Source organism: Podarcis bocagei (assembly GCF_964188305.1).
Source record: "Podarcis bocagei genome assembly, chromosome: 18".
In the NCBI taxonomy this organism is placed as follows: domain Eukaryota; kingdom Metazoa; phylum Chordata; class Lepidosauria; order Squamata; family Lacertidae; genus Podarcis; species Podarcis bocagei.
Genome location: NC_138144.1, coordinates 963,261 through 983,007, shown reverse-complemented (window position 1 = coordinate 983,007; position 19,747 = coordinate 963,261). Strand labels below are relative to the sequence as shown.

The following is a 19,747-nucleotide window of genomic DNA, read 5'->3' as shown; positions in this document are numbered from 1 at the left end:
AGCACCTAGCCCCCCATTTTTAGGGGGGGAGGTTTATAAAAAAGAGTGGGGTGCTTCTTCCCGCCCCTATTGCTTTGGGGGCTTCTCTCCCACTTTGGGGGGGCATTGCATTAAAGTTGCAACGAGCCCCACTGAAATGGCTACTGAATTCAGTGGGTCCCTGCAGGTGTCAGTGCCTAGCCCCCCATTTTTAGGGGGGGAGGTTTTTTAAAAAAGAGTGGGGTGCTTCTTCCCGCCCCCTATTGCTTTGGGGGGCTTCTCTCCCACTTTGGGGGGGCATTGCATTAAAGTTGCAACGAGCCCCACTGAAATGGCTACTGAATTCAGTGGGTCCCTGCAGGTGTCAGTGCCTAGCCCCCCATTTTTAGGGGGGGAGGTTTTTTAAAAAAGAGTGGGGTGCTTCTTCCCGCCCCCTATTGCTTTGGGGGGCTTCTCTCCCACTTTGGGGGGGCATTGCATTAAAGTTGCAACGAGCCCCACTGAAATGGCTACTGAATTCAGTGGGTCCCTGCAGGTGTCAGCTTCTAGCACCCCATTCTTAGGGGGGGTTTAAAGAATGGGGTGCTTCTCTCCCCCCAAATCCCATCCCACCCTATTGATTCTTCTGCCCCCCAACCCCCTCGGGGCTGGCTGGCTAGCTGGATGCCGTGGGGCGGGGCTTGTGGGGCGGAGAGGGGCGGGGGTCGCGTGCTTTGGGACCACGTGGCGGCAACTGCCGGGGGTTGGGGGGGGCGAGGAAGATGGCCAAGGCGCCGGGGGGAGCTGGGGGGCCGAGAGGAGGAGGAGGAGGGGGCCCCCGATGCCCTCCTTTGGGGTGAGCTTGCGATAACTTGGGGGGCGCGCGGGGGTTGCACTTTTGCAAGCTGGGGGGGGGGGTCACGCATTGCATGTATGCAAAGGGGGCGAAGGTCCCGCTGCAAACAATGGGGTCAGTGTGGGTCAACGTGCATGCAGGTGGGGGGGTCTTGCAAAAGTGGGGGGCAGGGGGTGGGTCGGGGGAGCATGATATGGGGCAGGTGGGAGTTATGGAGTTGCAAGGGGTCCAGGGCAAGGGATATGGGGGTCAGATCTAGGGGGTGGGTCACTGTGCATGCAAGGGGAAGGGGTCTTGCAAAAGTGGGGGGCAGGGGGTGGGTCGGGGGAGCGTGCTATGGGGCAGGTGGGAGTTATGGAGTTGCAAGGGGTCCAGGGCGAGGGATATGGGGGGCAGATCTAGGGGGTGGGTCACTGTGCATGCAAGGGGAGGGGGTCTTGCAAAAGTGGGGGGCAGGGGTGGGTCGGGGGAGCGTGCTATGGGGCAGGTGGGAGTTATGGAGTTGGAAGGGGTCCAGGGCGAGGGATATGGGGGTCAGATCTAGGGGGTGGGTCACTGTGCATGCAAGGGGAGGGGGTCTTGCAAAAGTGGGGGGCAGGGATGGGTCGGGGGAGCGTGATATGGGGCAGGTGGGAGGGGAGTCGCAAGGGGTCCAGGGCAAAGGATAAGGGGGTCACATCCAGGGGTCTTGTTTTGGATGTGGGGCTGCTGCTAAGGGGGTGGGGGCTATAGGGGAAGGAGATGGGGGGCTGCGGGGTGGAAGCAAGGGGGGAAAGAGGGTTGGGGGGCTGCTATGGGGAGAGGGAACAGGTGGATGGGGGAAGCTGGTGTGGGGTGAAGTGTTTGGGGGGGTCAGGCAAGTGTTGGGGGGAGCAAGCGGGCATGGGATCTGTGGGGCAGAGAAGGGAAGTTAGGGGGCAGTTATGGGGCGGCAGAGGTCTAGGGAGATGTGGGGCGGGGGGTGCTTAATATCAAGGGGGGTAGTTGTGGTTTCTATGGGGCTAGGGGAGAAGCCGGCTCAAGGGGCGAGGAGTGGGGACGTGGGGAGGAGCCATAGGGGCGGGAGATGTGGGGTGGACCAGCCCTATAGCGGGCTGTGGGGATTCCAGAAGAAACTGGGGCGGGGAGACTGTTATTATTATTATTTATTGAATTTAAATGTGGGGAGAAGAAGGGGCTTGCTTTGGGGCGAGGGGTTTTTTTTTAGTACACGTGTCAGGGAGCCGGTGGCCGCATTCACACGTTCGGGCTTCCCGCGTCGAGCGGAAGAATATTGCGAGGCGGCACTCGTGAGGGGGAAGAGCGAGACCTGCGTGTCGTGACGTTGTACACGTGTCCGAATTTTTAGGGGGGGGAGAGACTTGTGAGGGGGAAAGCGGGACTCGTCTTCGCGTGTCCCGACGTCGTATACAGCGTGTTCCCGCCTTTTTATGCGTGAAACTCGTTTTGGGCGTCGGTGGTCGCGTTCCGACGTTAACCCGTGTTGGGGCTTTGTGCCCTTAAGGGGAAGCGGCTTTGTTGACGCGCGTCGGGGCGTTTTGTGGTGAGGCGTTGGTCGCGCTTTTTATTCCCCGTGTGTGTGTTGAGGGGGGAAGAGTCTTGGTGTGTTACGTCCCGCGTTCACGTGTCTTGGGCTAGACACGTGTTTTCCCTTCCTGAGGGGGAAAACAACCTGGACTATATTTCCTGCCTGGCGCGGAGGGATACCGCCTTCGAAAAAAGAGCCTCGAGCGAATTGGCGGGAAAACAAGGCGGACGCTTTCATGTATAAAAAAAACCGTCGCCAACGGCTTTCGTGCGCGCGCCGCGGCGGAGGGCGATTCGCGCGAGAGGATGGAGCGCTTGAGAATCGCTCGCGGGAGGATGAATGGAGCCGCCGTGGTGGGCGGGGCGAGACGAGCCAATGGGGGCGCACGCACCGCGCGTCGTCGCGTACGTCGGCCGCAGCGCCCCCTAGCGAGCAGGTGGAGCAGCGCGCTTCGTGATTGACAGCTCCCTTTTTCCGGGGAACGTTCCATTCCCGTTTGCAGCCGGCGGAGGCGCCTTTGCAAAGCAGCAGCAAGCCAGGCTGGCCTTTGCGAGCCCGAGCGGACCTTGCAGTCGCCAGCAGCAGCTGCAGCCAGCAAGCAGAACCGAGCCAAGCCAAGCCAAGCACCGCTGCAACCCTGGCAGGACGAGACCACGGATCTGCCAGGCAGGCAGGAGCCAGAAGAGGAGGAGGAGGTGGCTGGGCCGAGGCCGAATCCGACCCGCCGGGCCTCATGGAAGCGATGGATCGGAAGAGGTGGGAGTGCTCAGCTCTCCCGCAGGGATGGAAAAGGGAAGAAGTGACCAGGAAATCGGGGCTCTCCGCTGGCAAGAGTGATGTCTATTATTATAGGTGAATGTGGGGGGGGCGGGAGAAGGAGGGGGGGGTTTGGAGGGGGGGTGTTTACGCTGCCTGCAGCCGGCCTTTCTTCCTGCCTGCCTGCCTCGCTGCTGCAAAAGACGCTGTCAAGACGTCACGCCAGACAACCGTCAACATGCCCTTTCGCTGCAACCCTTGCATGGCCAGGGGGGGCCTTGCAGACGGTGGCGGGGGGGTCCAGCGAGATCTGCTTCTTCCCGCTTGCTTATGCAAGAAGGGGGTGCTGTGAGGGCGGCGGGGGCGACCCCCAGTTGCAGTGGCCAAATCTGGCTGTTCTGCGGGAGGCGTTGCAGGCGGATCGCGGCTTCTGGGGGGGAGAAAAAGAAAAAAGAGACTGAGAGGGAGAGAAGGAAGGAGGGAAAGAAAGAGAGAAAATTTTGTGATAGTCCCGTTGCAAATCGCCGCTACCCAGTGCTAGTTTTGATTTTGCAAAAGATTTGGGGGGGGGGGAGCAGGCGGGTTGCGGGGTGAGTTTCAGATTGAATGGGCACCTAATTGAATTTTTTATTGGGGGGGGGAGAATACATGGAATTATTGCCTGCGTGCGCTTTTGAGGCTTTCAACCCTGTTGTACTGGTGTTGGAAGGGAGAGTGAGAATATTCTTGCAGCGGGCTTGCCACGAAAGATAATTTCTCTGTCTTTTTGCATTGAGGTTACGGGGTGCCTGCGTTGGCCAGGGTGTCTCTGATGCATGCGCACCCCCGGGGGGGGGCAACATAAACACGGAGCTTTTCCGCCTAGAAAATTGTGGCTCATGCTGCATGGCGACACTGTGACAGTTCGGGAGCCGTTCACATAGCAACGGATTGACAGATGAATGCAGGAAATATAGCCCCCCCCCCCCGGTGCTGCTTGCACCAAGGTTTATTATGGGGGGAGGTCAGGAACAGAACCAAGTGTATTAGAAAGGAGGAATGCAACCCTTAGATAATAAAAAATTGGGAAGCTGTCACTGCAGATTGTCTTCCGGTCATTGGCTCCCTTGCCAGGTGCTGGACTCCGCGCCCCCCTCCCCCTTGCATAGGTGAGGGTCTTTGGGGAGGGGGCTGATCTAGGCAGGTGGATCCCCACTAATGGACCCCCTGGACAGGCTGGGGAGGGGGCTGAACTGTTCATAGGGGTCCATTTCCCCAGCCAACCTGGGGTGGGTTGTTTCGCCGGGGAGTGGGTCTCTCAAATACTATTGCATCCAGGTTTTTGCGGGGTGGGACTGCAGCTGTTGCAAGTTAGATATGCGGTTGTGTGCAGGCTATAGGTGCGCTGTGGGGCATTTTTTTTGGGGGGGGTCCTGTCTAATAAGAACCATTATAGCCAGCAGGCAGTAGAAGCAATTGCAGCCTGTTTGGTTATTTGGGGAGAGGGGTGTGTATGTGTGTGTGTGTGTGTGTGTGTCAGCCTGTTGCATTGAGAGGTGTCTGTTAAAGTGCATCTTTCTATGGCTGAAGTTTTTCAAGGATACCCTGTTGTGAATAACAATGATTATTTTTTTTTTAATATAATGATTTTTATTAGTTTTCCATTACAGTCGAACAACGGCCTCCTTATTATAACAATGCCAGTTTACGATACAATTATTAATACCAGTCATTCAAATACCTAAATATATACAGTGGTGCCTCGCAAGACGAAAAGAATCCGTTCTGTGATTCTCTTCGTCTAGTGGTTTTTTCGTCTTGCGAAGCAAGGCCATTGGCGGATTAGCGCTATTAGCGGCTTTTATCGGCTTATCGGATCAGCTGATAAGCGGCTTAGCGGCTTAGAAAGGGGGGGGAGGGGAAAAAACCGCAGGAACTCGCAAGACATTGTCGTCTTGCGAAGCAAGCCCATAGGAGATTCGTTTTGCGAAGCACCTCCAAAACGGAAAACTCTTTCGTCTAGCGAGTTTTCCGTCTTGCGAGGCATTCGTCTTGCGGGGCACCACTGTAATTTGGAGAAATATAATTTATCCACGTGCTAGATTTGATTATTTTCTTTATTTCTGCGCTCCAAAATATTACTAAGTTCCATTTTTGTTTTATTATTTAGACCCCGCCAATCTGGCTGGGTTTGTGACGACCCTGGAGAGCTCTCAAGTCTCCTGTTGTTGTTGTTGTTGTTTCCTGTTGTCTCTTGTTGTTGTTAATGCCCCACTCTGCGCAGCTTCAAACACGCATAAAAACATAATAAAACATCAAACGTTAATGATAACAATCTGATCCAATCCCAAAAAATTCACAGTAAGTTTAAAACAAAGAAATATTCACTCATCCATTAGGCATATAATAGTAAACAGTGAAATTGAAGTTCATCAAATCACATAGTTTCCTGTTGTTTCCGTGGGGTGGCATGCACAGGAAACTTTGGGTGGGTGGCGGGGGCTGCCTTGGTGTTCCTTTGCCGGTTTGCAGCAAACTTTGTTCCGACTAACTGCAGCGTTCGTGCAACAATCATGTCGTTTGTACCGGGGTCGGGAATGTTCTCCAACCCAAAGGTTGCAGTCTCTTTTGCGCAGCCTTCCCGGAGCCAGGGTTGCAGCGAACCAATGTGAATTTTGCCTTTTGCACCGCGGCAAAGCGCTTGCGAACCTCTCTCTATCCTCCAGCCCCAGCGTAATAAGCATTTGAATCGTAGAGTTGTGAGGGAACCCCAGGGGTCATCCATCCCAACCCGCTGCAAAGCAGGAATCTGATCTGAAGCATCTATGACCGATGGGCACCCAACCTCTGTGCTTGGAAACCTCCACAACCACCATAGAGGGACCGTTCCACTGTCTCTCACTGTCAGAAAGTTACCATCTCGGGACTATTTAATTGCTCATCGTCTAACATTGTGTATGCCATCAAATGCCAACAGTGTCCTTCAGCTCTCTATATTGGACAAACAGGCCAAACCTTACGCCAAAGAATAAACGGACATAAATCTGACATCAAGAATCACAAAACAGAGAAACCAGTAGGAGAACACTTCAATCTCCCAGGACATTCTATACAAGATCTCAAAGTAGCTGTTTTACTACAAAGGAATTTCAGAAATAGACTGGAAAGAGAAGCTGCTGAATTGCAACTCATTACCAAACTTAAAACAATGGAGAGACCGGGTCTGAACAGGGACATTGGATTCTTATCTCATTATACATGACTAAGCCATTTCTCACCTTCTCACCCCTTGCCTTTTCCTGTAGGACCTATTACAGTCGTTAAGAGTCGTCAACAGGCTCATCTCAGCTATCTGCCAATCTCCCATTCCCACCACCCTTCTGAGTAATACCCCTCCCCACCTTCTCACTATATAGAAGGGTCTGGCAACTTCTGTTTCAGTGTATCTGAAGAAATGTGCATGCAAACGAAAGCTCATACCAAGAACTAACTTAGTTGGTCTTTAAGGTGCTACTGGAAGGAATTTTTTTATTTTGTCAGAAAGTTATTCCTGGTGTCGAGTCGGAATCTCTTGTAACTTGAAGCCATGGGTTCGAGATTATCTGGATGTGATTTGGGAGCCCGGACTATGCAACCTGATGGGATATGGGGCCACGGGCGAACTCTGCATGCCGTTGACTCTGGTCTTGTGTCTTTGGACGTAGAACAGGGGCTGTGGGAGCTCTTTGCAGTCTGGGGGCCGCTTTTGCTTCCCGGCAGCCTCGTGAGGGCCGCATGGCAGCGGTGGGCGGGGCCAGGGCAAAGGCTTGCAATTTTTGCCTTTGCCCAGTATAATTTTCACGCAAGATGCACACTCACCCACTCGGTTCTCCCTGGCAAGAACATTTCCACCCGAGCATGGAAGACGCTTCCAAGGGCCAGAACGGGAAGCGCGGGGGCTGCATCCAGCCTTTCCCAGAATCCTCTGCAACGCAGAAGGTGTTTTACTTGCAGAAAGAAAGTTTGGAAACGGCCCCTCTGCACAATCCATTGTTTAATTCTCAGGGGGTTTTTTTTGCAGTGGCGGCGGGTGTTCTTCAAAAAAGCAAGCCCCTCGCGTGGTTTTTTCTTTCTTTTCCAGGCTCTGGAAAACGTCTGGTGTCTGGAGCCAGAAAGGGGAGGTGCAACGAAGCTGGCTTTTATTGATAATAGGAGCCAGGATCCATTTGCAAAACCTTCCCCCCCCCCTTCCTCGCTAAAGAGAGGAACAAAGAGATTTCTGCTTGCCCGTGCAGAGTTGGGACATATGGAAGGCTGTCTGGGCACCTTGAATAGGGGCTGCATTTATCTTAATCTCCCGCCCCGTGCTCCCAAAAGTCTGAATTTGCAAGTTAAATAAAAGAGCGAAAGAATCGCAAAAGGGGGGGGGGGTTAACCCGCTTTTTATATTTTGTTCCTCGGCGGCTGGGGCAAGCCATTGAAAACCTCACAAAGCGAGCGTACTTCGAGGAGCGGGAGGGGAGCGTGCAGAATCGTTTCTCAGCTGCTTTCTCCTTTTTCTTCCTTTACAATGAAAAATACTGGTTTCAGGCTCAGGGGTGGGGGTGGGGGTGGGGAGTCGCGCAGGCAAAAGTCGCTTTGCACTTGCTGTTCACAAAAGGGAGACATATTCCCTTGTTTCCAGGACCCACGATGGGAGCCTTCTCTCTTCCGCCGAAGCGTCTGAAACTTCAGAATTGCGCGGGTTTCGAGTTTCGGACGCTTTTTACGCACTTTTATTTTTTCACATAAAATTCTGCGTTCGCTTGGCTTTTTGTGGGGGGGGGTGTCTAGGGGGTTGTGAATTGAGAGCTCTGGAAACAAGCGCTGAAAATTCAGCCTGTTGGAAAAGTTGAATCAGTCGTAGGAGGTCAGTAAGGCGATGCTTGTGTACGTATTTGAGCAGCAAACTTGTTCCTGCAGATTTATGGAGAAGGGAGAAGTCAATGGCCATCAAGTGAAGATTCCGGGGTGTCTCTGCCATCTTGGAGTTACATGCCTGGAGAGCCTTGGATCCTGACTTTTCTCACACACTTAAGACCCCATCCTGTAGAATTCTGCCCGTTCTGTTTCATCTGCACAATCGAAATGAATTTCGGGAGCGAAAATCCTTTTGCGCAGCCTGAGCAGGAACAGCGAATTGGGAATCGTTTTGATGGCAAACTATATATCGACCTGCCCCGCTTCTTCTTAAAAGTGACGTGGGCCATTCATAACGCGAGTTCCACATGACGGGGGTCAAAGTGTGTCAAAACGGTCCAGATCCGGGGATCCCCAGGCATGCACCACCAGATTGCGGAGGCATCGGGTGACAATTGGCGCCCGGGCATCTTTGCTTGGTCGCAAGCAGCCAATAAAGGTAAAGGGGCCCCTGACCATTAGGTCCAGTCGTGGCCGACTCTGGGGTTGCGGAGCTCATCTCGCTTTACTGGCCGAGGGAGCCGGCGTACAGCTTCCGGGTCATGTGGCCAGCAGGACTAAGCCGCTTCTGGCGAAGCAGAGCAGCGCACGGAAACGCCGTTTACCTTCCCGCCAGAGCGGTACCTATTTATCTACTTGCACTTTGAGGTGCTTTCGAACTGCTAGGTTGGCAGGAGCAGGGACTGAGCAACGGGAGCTCACCCTGTTGCGGGGATTCGAACCGCCGACCTTCTGATTGGCAAGTCCTAGGCTCTGTGGTTTAACCCACAGCGCCACCCGCGTCCCACACAAGCGGCCAATAGCCGGGCGCAAAACGCGCCTGGCCCCTGGCTAATTTCGAACAATGACTCTCAGCAATCTCCCTCCGTCGGTTGCTTTAGCAGTAAAGCACTTCTCTTTCGATCTTGTGGGCTTTGAGCACACCTGCCAGGGGGACATAGGGATTAGATGCGGCCCTCCAAGCCTTTTTCCCTGGCCCTTGGTACTCCCACCCCCTCGCTGGGCCTGCTCCTCTGCTTTTGGCTGGCTGGAATGCGCACCTAACCGGCGATCATTCCTCTCGCTCGCCTGGATTAAAGGACGAGGGTTTGGCGTCCAGAAACCTCGTTCTGTGCCGCTGGGATGTCTCCCGTTGCAAAACAAAAGAACGGTAAGAGCCTCACCCATTGCTGCGACGAATTTGCCTACGGCCCTGCCCTCTAGAGCCATGCGGCCCTCAAAAAGTTCCCTGCGATGGGAAGAGACGGAAGAAGTTTTCTGCTTTTTCTTTGCTTTGCGGCTGTGTTGTTTTCCTAGGGCAGCTCTGCCCCGAACGGATTTTGTTTCGCTGCACCCGGTTCGCCGTCGTGCTAACGCCTCCAGAAGCCATAATTCTCTCCCTCTCCGTCCCTCTATTCCCCCCCTCCAGCCCGAGCGGGAAGAAATTCCGGAGCAAGCCCCAGCTGGCCCGTTACCTCGGCAACTCCATGGACCTAAGCACCTTCGACTTCCGGACAGGAAAGATGCTCATGAGCAAAGTGAACAAGAACAGGCAGCGGATGCGCTATGACTGCTCCAGCCAGGCCAAGGTGAGTCCCGGGCCCTCTCCCCCCTTCCCGGAGCCCCTTAGCGCTTGACCCTCCCCATGCCAGTCTCCCCAGGCCTTTTGTGCGAAAGGCAGCCCTGCTACGCTGCAGGCAGCAACAAAAAAACCAAACTTGCAAGGATGCTTAAACTCTGCAATCTCCATAAATCTTCGCTACGCTCCCCTCGAGGAGGAGGAGATTTGGGGAGGGCGTGGGGCTGGAGTTTCGTTGCAGAATCTTCCCACTCTTCCAAGAAACACAGTTTGAAAAAGTTGTGCCTATGGATACAGTGGAACCTCGGTTTTCAAACATAATCCGTTCTGGAAGAATAGGGCCTTCTCTGCAGTGGCTCCCCGTCTGTGGAATGCTGTCCCAAAGGAAGTTTGCCTAACACCTTCATTATACACCTTTAGGTGCCAGGCAAAAATGTTCCTCTTTAACCAGGCCTTTGGTTGATCTTATTGACATCTTATTGGAATGTGGTTCTTTTGGGGGTTTTTTAATTGGGTGATTATTTTTGGTTTGATTTTATATGTTGTGGTCTTGTTGTTTGTGAACCGTCTGAGACTTCCAGGTATAGGGTGGTATATAAATTGAAGGAATGAATAAATAATGTTCGAAAATCAAAGGGCAGTCGCGAAATCCATTGAAAAAATAGAGACGCACACCTCGGAAGCCGTTTGGCTTCCAAGGCGCGTTCGAAAACGGAAGCATTCACTTCCTGGTTGTCGGCGTTTGGGTTCCAAATTGTTCGTCAACAGAAACGTTCGTGAACCAAGGTTCCGCTCTAAAACAAAACGACTATAAGTTTAGCTTGGAGATGGTATTGAACAGCAGTCAGATCAAATCAAAGAAACAAGGAATATTTGTGTGATATGTTCGATGCCAGGAAACCGGGATTTACGTTCACATGTGGTGGGCGTGTAAATATGTACAGGGGTACCTCGGGTTACATACGCTTCAGGTTACAGACTCCACTAACCCAGAAATAGTACTTCGGGTTAAGAATTTTGCTTCAGGATGAGAACAGAAACAGTGCTCCGGCAGCGTGGCGGCAGCAGGAGGCCCCATTAGCTAAAGTGGTGCTTCAGGTTAAGAACAGTTTCAGGTTAAGAACGGACCTCCAGAACGAATTAAGTAATTAACCCGAGGTAAAGGTACCCCTGCCCTTTCGGGCCAGTCGCGTCCAACTCTAGGGTTGTGCACCCATCTCACTTAAGAGGCCGGGGGCCAGCGCCGTCCGGAGACACTTCCGGGTCACGTGGCCAGCGTGACGAAGCTGCTCTGGCGAACCGGCGCCAGAGCAGCACACGGAAACGCCGTTTACCTTCCCGCTATAAAGCGGTACCTATTTATCTACTTGCACTTAGGGGTGCTTTCGAACTGCTAGGCGGGCAGGAGCTGGGACCGAAAGACGGGAGCTCACCCCGCCGCGGGGATTCGAACCGCCGACCGTTCGATCGGCAAGCCCTAGGCGCTGAGGTTTTACCCACAGCGCCACCCGCGTAACCCGAGGTACCACTGTACAATTATTTTTTTGGGCAAAAGTTGTTTAAGGAGTTTACAGAAAAACCACTGGGTTAGAAGTCCAGAGGTAGGATTATTGTTATCGATTTACGATGGGGTTGTGGAAGGTTCGCAGGCTAGGAAGGTGCACGAGTTCAGGAAGTGGGAGAAGGGGCAAGGTGCGCTGTTTTCGATCTGTTGGCGTCACCTGCCTCTCTGTCCTTCTGTTTCCAGGGCAAACCCGACCTGAACACGGCACTCCCCGTCCGGCAGACGGCGTCGATCTTCAAGCAGCCCGTCACCAAAATCACAAACCACCCAAACAATAAAGTCAAGACGGACCCCCAAAAGGCGGTTGACCAACCCCGCCAGGTAAATGGGTCCTGGTGGGCGCACACCTGTGTGCTGTGTATTCAGTGATCTGGTGGGGACACCTGTGTGCTACGTATTCAGTGAGTCTGCGTCTGCCTGAGCTGGAGTCTGGACTAAGGATTCTGAGCTCCTATGTTCCGATTCGATACATGACATCCAATCGCAGGACATTTTCAGGATGTGGGCCTCTGCCATTGGCCCCATTGAACTCTCTGAGTCGTGATTCGCAGCTTGGGAGTCTAGACAGCCAATCACGTTGGGAGTGGGAGTAGCCCAGGCTTCCGGGAATGCATATAAACAGTTGCTTTGCCCCTGTTACCCAGTTATTTAAACGGGTCCTAGTGGGGACACATTGTGCGATTGGGAAACTTTACTTAGGACTCGTCTTCTATTGTCACATGGGGTTTTTTGTTGTTGTTTTTTTGCCTCTGAAGATCTACCTGACATTCAGAAGACATCTTAAGGCAGCCCTGTTCAGGGAAGTTTTTAACATGTGATATTTTACTGTATTTTTGGTTTTTATGGAAGCCGCCCAGAGTGGGCGGGGTATAAATAATAAATTATTATTATTATTATTATTATTATTATTATTATTATTATTATTATTATTATTATTATATTATCTCAAGGGCCTCTTGGCAGTCTTACGACGCCCCTGTGGGGAAGGCAACGTCAAATTGTGGTGTTGGACTTCATTTTTATGCCCCTCTAGTGGGGAACTTCAGACCCAGATGCAGCAATCGAACCCCAGTTGGCTCCCAGGACGTTTCCAAGCCCAACTCAAAGTGTTGGTGCTGACCTTGAAAGCCTTAAACGGCCCAGTATACCTGAAGGAGAAATGTGCTTAATGGGTCGTTCTTTCTCTCTCCCTCATTTCTCTCCTTTTCTCAGCTCTTCTGGGAAAAGAAGCTCAGCGGCCTGAACGCCTTCGATATCGCAGAGGAGCTGGTGAAAACCATGGACCTCCCGAAAGGTTTGCAAGGTACTGTGCCCCTTTTTGATCGCTGCAAATAAACGATAAGTCGCCTCGCCCGACATCCTGCCACTAGGGTCAACTAGATGCCATCAGAGGAAATATACCGTATTTTTCGCTCTATAAGACGACAGACGCACCTAGTTTTTGGAGGAGGAAAACAAGGGGAAAAAATATTCTGAATCTCAGAAGCCAGAACAGCAAGAGGGATCTCTGTGCAGCGAAAGCAGCAATCCCTCTTGCTGTTCTGGCTTCTGGGATAGCTGCACAGCCTGCATTCGCTCCATAAGACGCACACACATTTCCCCGTACTTTTTGGGAGGGAAAAAGTGAGTCTTATAGAGCAAAAAATACGGTAATAATAATTTGTTATTTATACTCTGCCCATCTGGCTGGGTTTCCCCGGCCACTCTGAGTGGCTCGCAACCGAATACAGTATTAAAAACACAATACAGCACTAAACATTTAAAACTTCCCTAAACAGGGCTGCCTTCAGATATCTTTTAAAAGTAAGTTGTTTATTTCCTTGATGTCTGATGGGCGTTCCACAGGGCGGGAGCCACCACCGAGAAGGCCCTCTGCCTGGTTCCCTGCAACTTGGCTTCTCACATTATTATTTGTACCCCTCCCATCTGACTGGGCTACCTCAGCCACTCTGGGCAGCTTCCAATATATACGAAAACGTAATAAAACGTTCCAAAAACAGCAGTTGCAGAACCTTATTGGGCCAGCGTGAACTCGCCCCCAGGGTGCCCCTTACCCTAATAAATAAAAAAGCATTATTCAGAACCATGGTTTGCGGAACCCACTAGGAAATACAGTGGTACCTCGGGTTAAGTACTTAATTCGTTCTGGAGGTCCGTTCTTAACCTGAAACTTATTTACCTGAAGCACCACTTTAGCTAATGGGGCCTCCTGCTGCTGCTGTGCCGCCGGAGCACGATTTCTGTTCTCATCCTGAAGCAAAGTTCTTAACCTGAGGTACTATTTCTGGGTTAGCGTAGTCTGTAACCTGAAGCGTACGTAACCCGAGGTACCACTGTACAACAGTGCGGCAAAATTTAAAACGGTAACCCATTTATTTAAGATCCATTTACAACGACATACAGTGGTACCTCGGGTTACAGACGCTTCAGGTTCCATACACTTCAGGTTACAGACTCCATTAACCCAGAAATAGTACCTTGGGTTAAGACCTTTGCTTCAGGATGAGAACAGAAATCGTGCTCCGGTGGCGCAGCGGCAGCAGGAGGCCCCATTAGCCAAAGTGGTGCTTCAGGTTAACAACAGTTCCAGGTTAAGAACGGACCTCCGGAACGAATTAAGTACTTAACGCGAGGTACCACTGTAGTTTAATTAAGTTAACAAACACCAACGGACTTGGATCTGGTGATAGCAGATCTTTTCAAAGCCTGCTGGTTGTTTACACCTCCTGTGCCCCCCTTGCCTGTTTTGGGACCACCCTATATGTAGACACCTACAACAGCGTTCGTCAACCTGGCGCCCTCCAGCTGTGGTCCAAAATATCTGGAGGGTCCTAGGTTTATAAGGCCTGGACCCAGGGGTCAGCAGGCTTTTTCACCGGGGCCGGTCCACTGTCCCTCAGACCTTGTGGGGGGCCGGACTATATTTTTGGGTGCGGGGGAATGACCGTCAGCAGCCGCGCAGTGACCGCACGCCCCGTGTCTCCTCTGGCACACCCCCCTCTCCCGCAGGCGTGGGGCCCGGCTGCACCGACGAGACCCTCCTCTCCGCCATCGCCAGCGCTCTCCACACCAGCACGATGCCCATCACCGGGCAGCTGTCTGCCGCTGTGGAGAAGAACCCCGGGGTCTGGCTCAACACCTCCCAGCCCCTCTGCAAAGCCTTCATGGTGACTGATGAGGACATCAGGTCAGTGACGCTCCCTGGAGCAGGGAGAAGTTCTCTCTCTCTTTCTGTCTCTCTCTCTCTCTTTCCTTCCTTCCTTCCTTCCTTCCTTCCTTCCTTCCTTCCTTCCTTCTCTCTCCCTTTCTTTCTCTGTCTCTTGCTGTCTTTCTTTCTCTCTCTCTCTCTCTCTCTCTTTCTTTCTCTTTCTATCTTTCTGTCTGTCTGTCTCTTTATCTCTCCCTCTCTCCCCCTTTCTGTTTTTCTTTCTTTCTCTCTCCCTTTTTCTTGCTCCCCCTCTTTCTCTCTGTCTCTTTTTCTTTCTTTCTTTTCTTTCTTTCTCCCCCTCTTTCTCTCTCTCTTTGTCTCTTTCTTTCTTTATCTCTTTCTTTCTCCCTCTTTCTTTATCTCTCCCCCTCTTTCCCTCTCTCCCCCTTTCTCTCTCTCTGTCTTTCTCTTTATCTCTCTCTCTCATCCTCTCTCTCTTTCTCTTTCTCTTTCACTATTACTACTAGTACTACTATTATTACAGTGGTACCTCGGGTTACAGACGCTTCAGGTTACAGACTCCGCTAGCCCAGAAATAGTACCTTGGGTTAAGAACTTTGCTTCAGGACGAGAACAGAAATCGTGCGGCGGTGGCAGTGGGAGGCCCCATTAGCTAAAGTGATGCTTCAGGTTAAGAACAGTTTCAGGTTAAGAACGGACCTCCGGAACGAATTGAGTTCTTAACCCAAGGTACCACATCATCATCATCATCATCATCATCATTATTATTATTATTATTATTATTATTATTATTAAATCTCTACAATATCCTTGTTGAGCTGAGCTCAACATTTTCTTCCCCTCATGGCCATTATTTCTGTTCTTCTGTTCTGGCCTCAACTAGAGCCGGGGCCTTTTCAGCTGTGGCCCTGATCTGGTGGAACACTCTATCACAAGAGACCAGGGCCCTGCGGGACTTGACATCTTTCCGCAGGGCCTGCAAGACAGAGCTGTTCCACCAGGCCTTTGGCCAGGGCACAGCCTGCCTCCCTCCTTTGGCAATCTTCACAGAACTCTAGCCCAATGGTGACCATCAATTTGATTTGAATTAATTTTATAATGAAATGATTTTAGAATGTTGTACTACTTTATTGTTGTTAGCCGCCCTGAGCCCGGCTTCGGCAGGGGAGGGCGGGATATAAATAATAATAATAATAATAATAATAATAATAATAATAATAATAATAATAATAATAATAATAATTTATTTATACCCCGCCCATCTGGCTGGGTTTCCCCAGCCACTCTGGGCGACTTCCAAAAGAATATTAAAATACTATGATACATCAAACATTAAAAGCTTCCCTAAACAGGGCTGCCTTCAGATGTCTTCTAAAAGTCTGGTAGTTGTTGTTCTCTTTGACATCTGGTGGGAGGGCGTTCCACAGGGCGGGTGCCACCACCGAGAAGGCCCTCTGCCTGGTTCCCTGTAACTTGGCTTCTCGCAGTGAGGGAACCGCCAGAAGGCCCTCGGGAGATGGACCCAGGTGTCCGGGCAGAATGATGGGGGTGGAGACGCTCCTTCAGGTATACTGGACCGAGGCCATTTAGGGCTTTAAAGGTCAGCACCAACACTTTGAATTGTGCTCAGAAATGTACTATTATTATTGCACCTTGAGAGTTCCACCCTCTTGACCGCAAAGGGGTCTCCGCTCTGGTTTCCCTGGCGTGCGGCGGAAACGTAGAGTACCTGCCAAGACAGGCGGTTGTTTGGGGGGGGCTATGCCGCCATCCCCCCAGTCTCATCCACCTTCCCTTCCCTTCCCCGGACAGGAAACAGGAAGAACTGGTACAGCAAGTGCGAAAGAGGCTGGAAGAAGCTCTGATGGCGGACATGCTCGCTCACGTAGAGGAGATCGCGAGGGACGGCGAGGCGCCCGAGGAGAAGGCCCTGGGGGACGAAGACGGGGAGGAAGAGGAGGAGGAGGAAGAGGACGTGGATCGCGGGCCGGAGGTGGAGAGCGTATAGTCCAGGTAACGATACCCTCAGTTGCTCCGAGGGAAACTCTGTAGCTCCATGGCGAAACATGCAAGCAGGAAAGGCTATTTCCATGTCTGAATCCCTTGAGGACTGCTGCCAGTCCGTGCAAGCCAGAGGTTTGCAACATTTTTGGGTCCGCGGCTCCCTTGAGCAATTGCATTCTTCCTGCGGCGTCCCTGTGGGGCTCAGGAGTCCAGTTATATCCCCCCTTCCCTGCAGAGCTGGCAGCCCCTCGCCCTTTTTCTGAACCCCCTCCCTTGTGGAGCGTTCCCTCGGCCTCCTCTCCCCTTTCCACCTTGTTGCTTTCTCATCTCAGTCGGTGGAAAGATTGGACTGTCTGCTGCCCCGGATATAGAGCCCCGTCGATGATCAGCCATCAAGGAGGCAGCTGATTCAGTTCGCATTTAATGCCAAGCTTATCTCGCTAAACCACAGAGCCTAGGACTTGCCGATCAGAAGGTTGGCGGTTCGAATCCCCGCAAGGACGGGGTGAGCTCCCGTTGCTTGGTCCCTGCTCCTGCCAACCTGGCAGTTCGAAAGCACCTCAGAGTGCCAAGTAGATAAATAGGTACTGCTCAGGCGGGAAGGTAAACGGTGTTTCCATGTGCTGCTCTGATTCGCCAGAAGCGGCTCAGTCCTGCTGGCCACATGACCCGGAAGCTGAACGCCGGCTCCCTCGGCCAGTAAAGCAAGATAAGCGCTGCAACCCCAGAGTCGGCCACGACTGGACCTAATGGTCAGGGATCCCTTTACCTAGTCCTCTGTGATGGATCAAGTCTCTCTCTCTTCCTTCAGGGAAGGAATTCCTCTTGAGAATCCTAGCCTTTCCTCGCCCTGCGAAGAGGCGAGCTTGCCGCCGGACAGCGTCGCATGTCGTCTCCGCAGCCGTCTGGAGATGCCTTCAGCCTCCGGCCGTCTTCAGCCTTTATTTGCCGGACACTTGAGAATCCAGTGGCTCAGTAGATCCTGGGTAGCTTGAAGATGGACTTTACTAAAACCCGTACTCTTTCTCTCTCTCCTCTCTCTCAACCCACCACCCCCCATTTGTCATTTCCGCAAGTGTTAACAGGGAAGGAACGCAGAGAAACTGCAAACGTTAACTGCTCCGTCTTTCATTTCCAGGGCGCAAGGATGCCATTTCAGCCTGCTTCCCTGGTTTTTTATTATTATTATTAAGTAGCACACACCTACCCAAACTTAACGTCCTCTTTCGGCTTAAGGTAGAGGCGCCGTTTTTAAATGGGGACCACCTGTCCCGTACTTCGTTTGTTTGCTCCAGTTGTAGATAATCCTTCCTTCTGCGAAATCTCGCCATGGGATTTGTGTGTGCGTTTGTGTGTTTTCATCTTAACTTTTCCAGACTGTCCGGTCTTCCCAGAGGTGTAACGGGGGGAGGTCCTTCCCATATGAGGGGAACGGTGACTGTCTCGGGGACCCCACAAGCTCCCAGCCGTTTGTGTGGATCTCTCGAAAGTGCAGACATTTGGGGTGACGCACACAAAAGTCCATTTATCCAGTGGCAGTGTCGGTGTGGGGGGGAACCCTTTCGGAGAAAACTTTTGTAAGCTTAAAGGTGCTGTATCATTTGTGTGTTTTTCACAACCGGTGCACTGCGAGGAGGAGGGTGAATACTGACCTCCCCAAATCCCTTTTACTAGATTCCAATTATTTGCTTTTGGGCTGCAGGTGTGGCCTTTTGCTCGTCTCACGCAATTAAAAGCGATAGATCGAAAGCGGCGCGTGTCCTCAGAAGAGGCGAGCTGAACTATCCGGTTTTGCAGCGATGGAGAGTCTGTCTTATTAGACGGGTTCAGCATCGAACACCCCACCACAAAGCTGTCCCTAAATTGGGCTTGCTTGGAATTAGCGCAACCCTTGCCTGAGGAGCCGGCACCTCGCTCTGCAAAACCGTGCAAAAAATCTATAGGTTTTAATTGCATCGCTGCCGTGCAGAAATCTGGGTTTTAATCGCACCGCTGCCGTGCAGAAATCTAGATTAAAATTGCACTGATGCCACGCAAAAATCTGCAGGTTTTAATTGCACCGTTGCCATTCAGAAACCTGTGGCTTTTACTTTTACCCAGGCTTGTTCTGAACCTATTTAAACCATTTCTTTCCGGAGCCACACACAATGACGGCAACCTGTGATGGAAAATCCTGGCTTGTTTTCGCCGCCCGGGACCCATGCAGTTTTCAATTTTGGGTCGGCACAGCGGCACCGGTGCCCCAAATCCCATCTCCAGTGGTCAACCCACCTGCCAGCTCCACAATGGTGCTTCCAAACCAACATACGGGATTGTTTCTTTGGGGTGGGGGGGGGGAAATGGGGCTCGGCTGCTTCTTCTGAGACGCCGCTTTTCCCCATTGGAGAGGGAAACCCCTGCACCCGGTTCACTGGCCTTCCCTGCTACTGAATTTTGTCCATTTCGGATTTGTGTGTGTGTCTTAATCCTAGAAGCACGGATTTTCACTCCGTTCCGAAGCAGTTTTTGAGACTCTTTTGGGTAGGGAATGTCAAGAGAAGCAAATTCTTGCAATGGAGGGATTTGCCAGTTTTTTACACACACAGAGATGCCTGTCTGTCTTTCCTCCGTCTCCTTTTTTTTTTTCTCCACCTGCCTTTCCACCTTTTCAGGTAACTCCACGCAAACCCTTTCCCTTTTAAGCTTTCGCCGGCAGTAAAAACAGCGCCGGCAAGCTTCTCTCTTTTCCTGCGATGTTGCCGTGGCAGAAACCTCGTTCCTGCCGCACAGACAACTTATTTTTGCGGCGTCTCGTCACAACCCAGTGGTCCCCGCCCAAAGCGAGTTTCTTTTATTCCTCGAAGCGACTTTTGTATCGACTGCTTTTTGCGGGGTGGGGTATAGTGCGGTTTTGCAGCTTTTAGATATTTCGCAGCTATCCGGGAGCCCCTTCTCCCCGCCTCGCCTCCTTAGCACTAACAATGATGTCCTTTCAGCCTTGATCATATTTGTAATATTTGTTTGGGGGGGACTATTAGTTTTGTAATTAAAAAGGGAAAAAAGAAAGCGATGTTTTGCGTACGTTCTTCCATTGTGTTTCAACGCTTGGCGAGAAAACGTCGAGCGTGAATGCAAGTTGTCGTGCGACCCCGAGGCTGCGGAGTTGAAAAAGGATCGGGAGGCGGAGGAACATTGCTGAGAAAAGGATCAAGCATCTTGCCTTTTTAAAAATTTGCTGCCATTGTTCTTGTGATCTGTTCCTGGCACTCAGCACTTTTGCCCATTTGGAAATAATAATAATAATAATAATAATAATAATAATAGTGTCAAAGGAGGAAGTTGGGAAGAGCGCCACACTTTACCACTTCCTGTTTCAGCTCTATGTGCTTTTTTCTTTTTCTTTTTTTAAAATGATATTTTATTAATATTTCACAAACAATAAAAACAAAACCCAACAT

The 19,747-nt window shown here is 51.7% G+C and overlaps 1 protein-coding gene and 1 long non-coding RNA gene across 4 annotated transcripts; both read left to right on the top strand.

The window, feature by feature from the left end:
* The first annotated feature begins 700 nt into the window (after positions 1-700).
* Positions 701-16,342, top strand: MBD3 (methyl-CpG binding domain protein 3). Of its 3 annotated transcripts, none has more exons than XM_081178014.1 (6): positions 701-814; positions 9,424-9,583; positions 11,321-11,458; positions 12,350-12,440; positions 14,147-14,324; positions 16,119-16,342. In XM_081178014.1, the coding sequence occupies exons 1-6, from the start codon at positions 741-743 to the stop codon at positions 16,312-16,314; spliced, it is 837 nt and encodes a 278-aa protein (XP_081034140.1). In that variant the 5' UTR covers positions 701-740; the 3' UTR covers positions 16,315-16,342. The 3 variants fall into 3 exon arrangements, with proteins under 3 accessions (XP_081034140.1, XP_081034141.1, XP_081034142.1); XM_081178015.1 differs by lacking the exon at positions 701-814 and adding an exon at positions 2,880-3,098 and having other exon boundaries at positions 16,119-16,341; XM_081178016.1 differs by lacking the exon at positions 701-814 and adding an exon at positions 2,881-3,194 and having other exon boundaries at positions 16,119-16,341.
* A 616-nt stretch (positions 16,343-16,958) lies between these two features.
* Positions 16,959-19,355, top strand: LOC308577376. The gene is made up of 2 exons (XR_014003623.1): positions 16,959-18,287; positions 18,322-19,355. It is a non-coding gene; the product is annotated as an uncharacterized lncRNA (long non-coding RNA).
* The last annotated feature ends 392 nt before the right edge of the window (positions 19,356-19,747 follow it).

Excerpts from the sequence above, each read along its gene's own strand:
- MBD3 (XM_081178016.1), top strand. The coding sequence starts at position 3,076 with ATGGAAGCGATGGATCGGAAGAGGTGGGAGTGCTCAGCTCTCCCGCAG. Across the intron at positions 9,584-11,320 it reads ACTGCTCCAGCCAGGCCAAG|GGCAAACCCGACCTGAACAC; the intron begins GTGAGTCCCGGG and ends TTCTGTTTCCAG. Across the intron at positions 11,459-12,349 it reads CGGTTGACCAACCCCGCCAG|CTCTTCTGGGAAAAGAAGCT; the intron begins GTAAATGGGTCC and ends TCCTTTTCTCAG.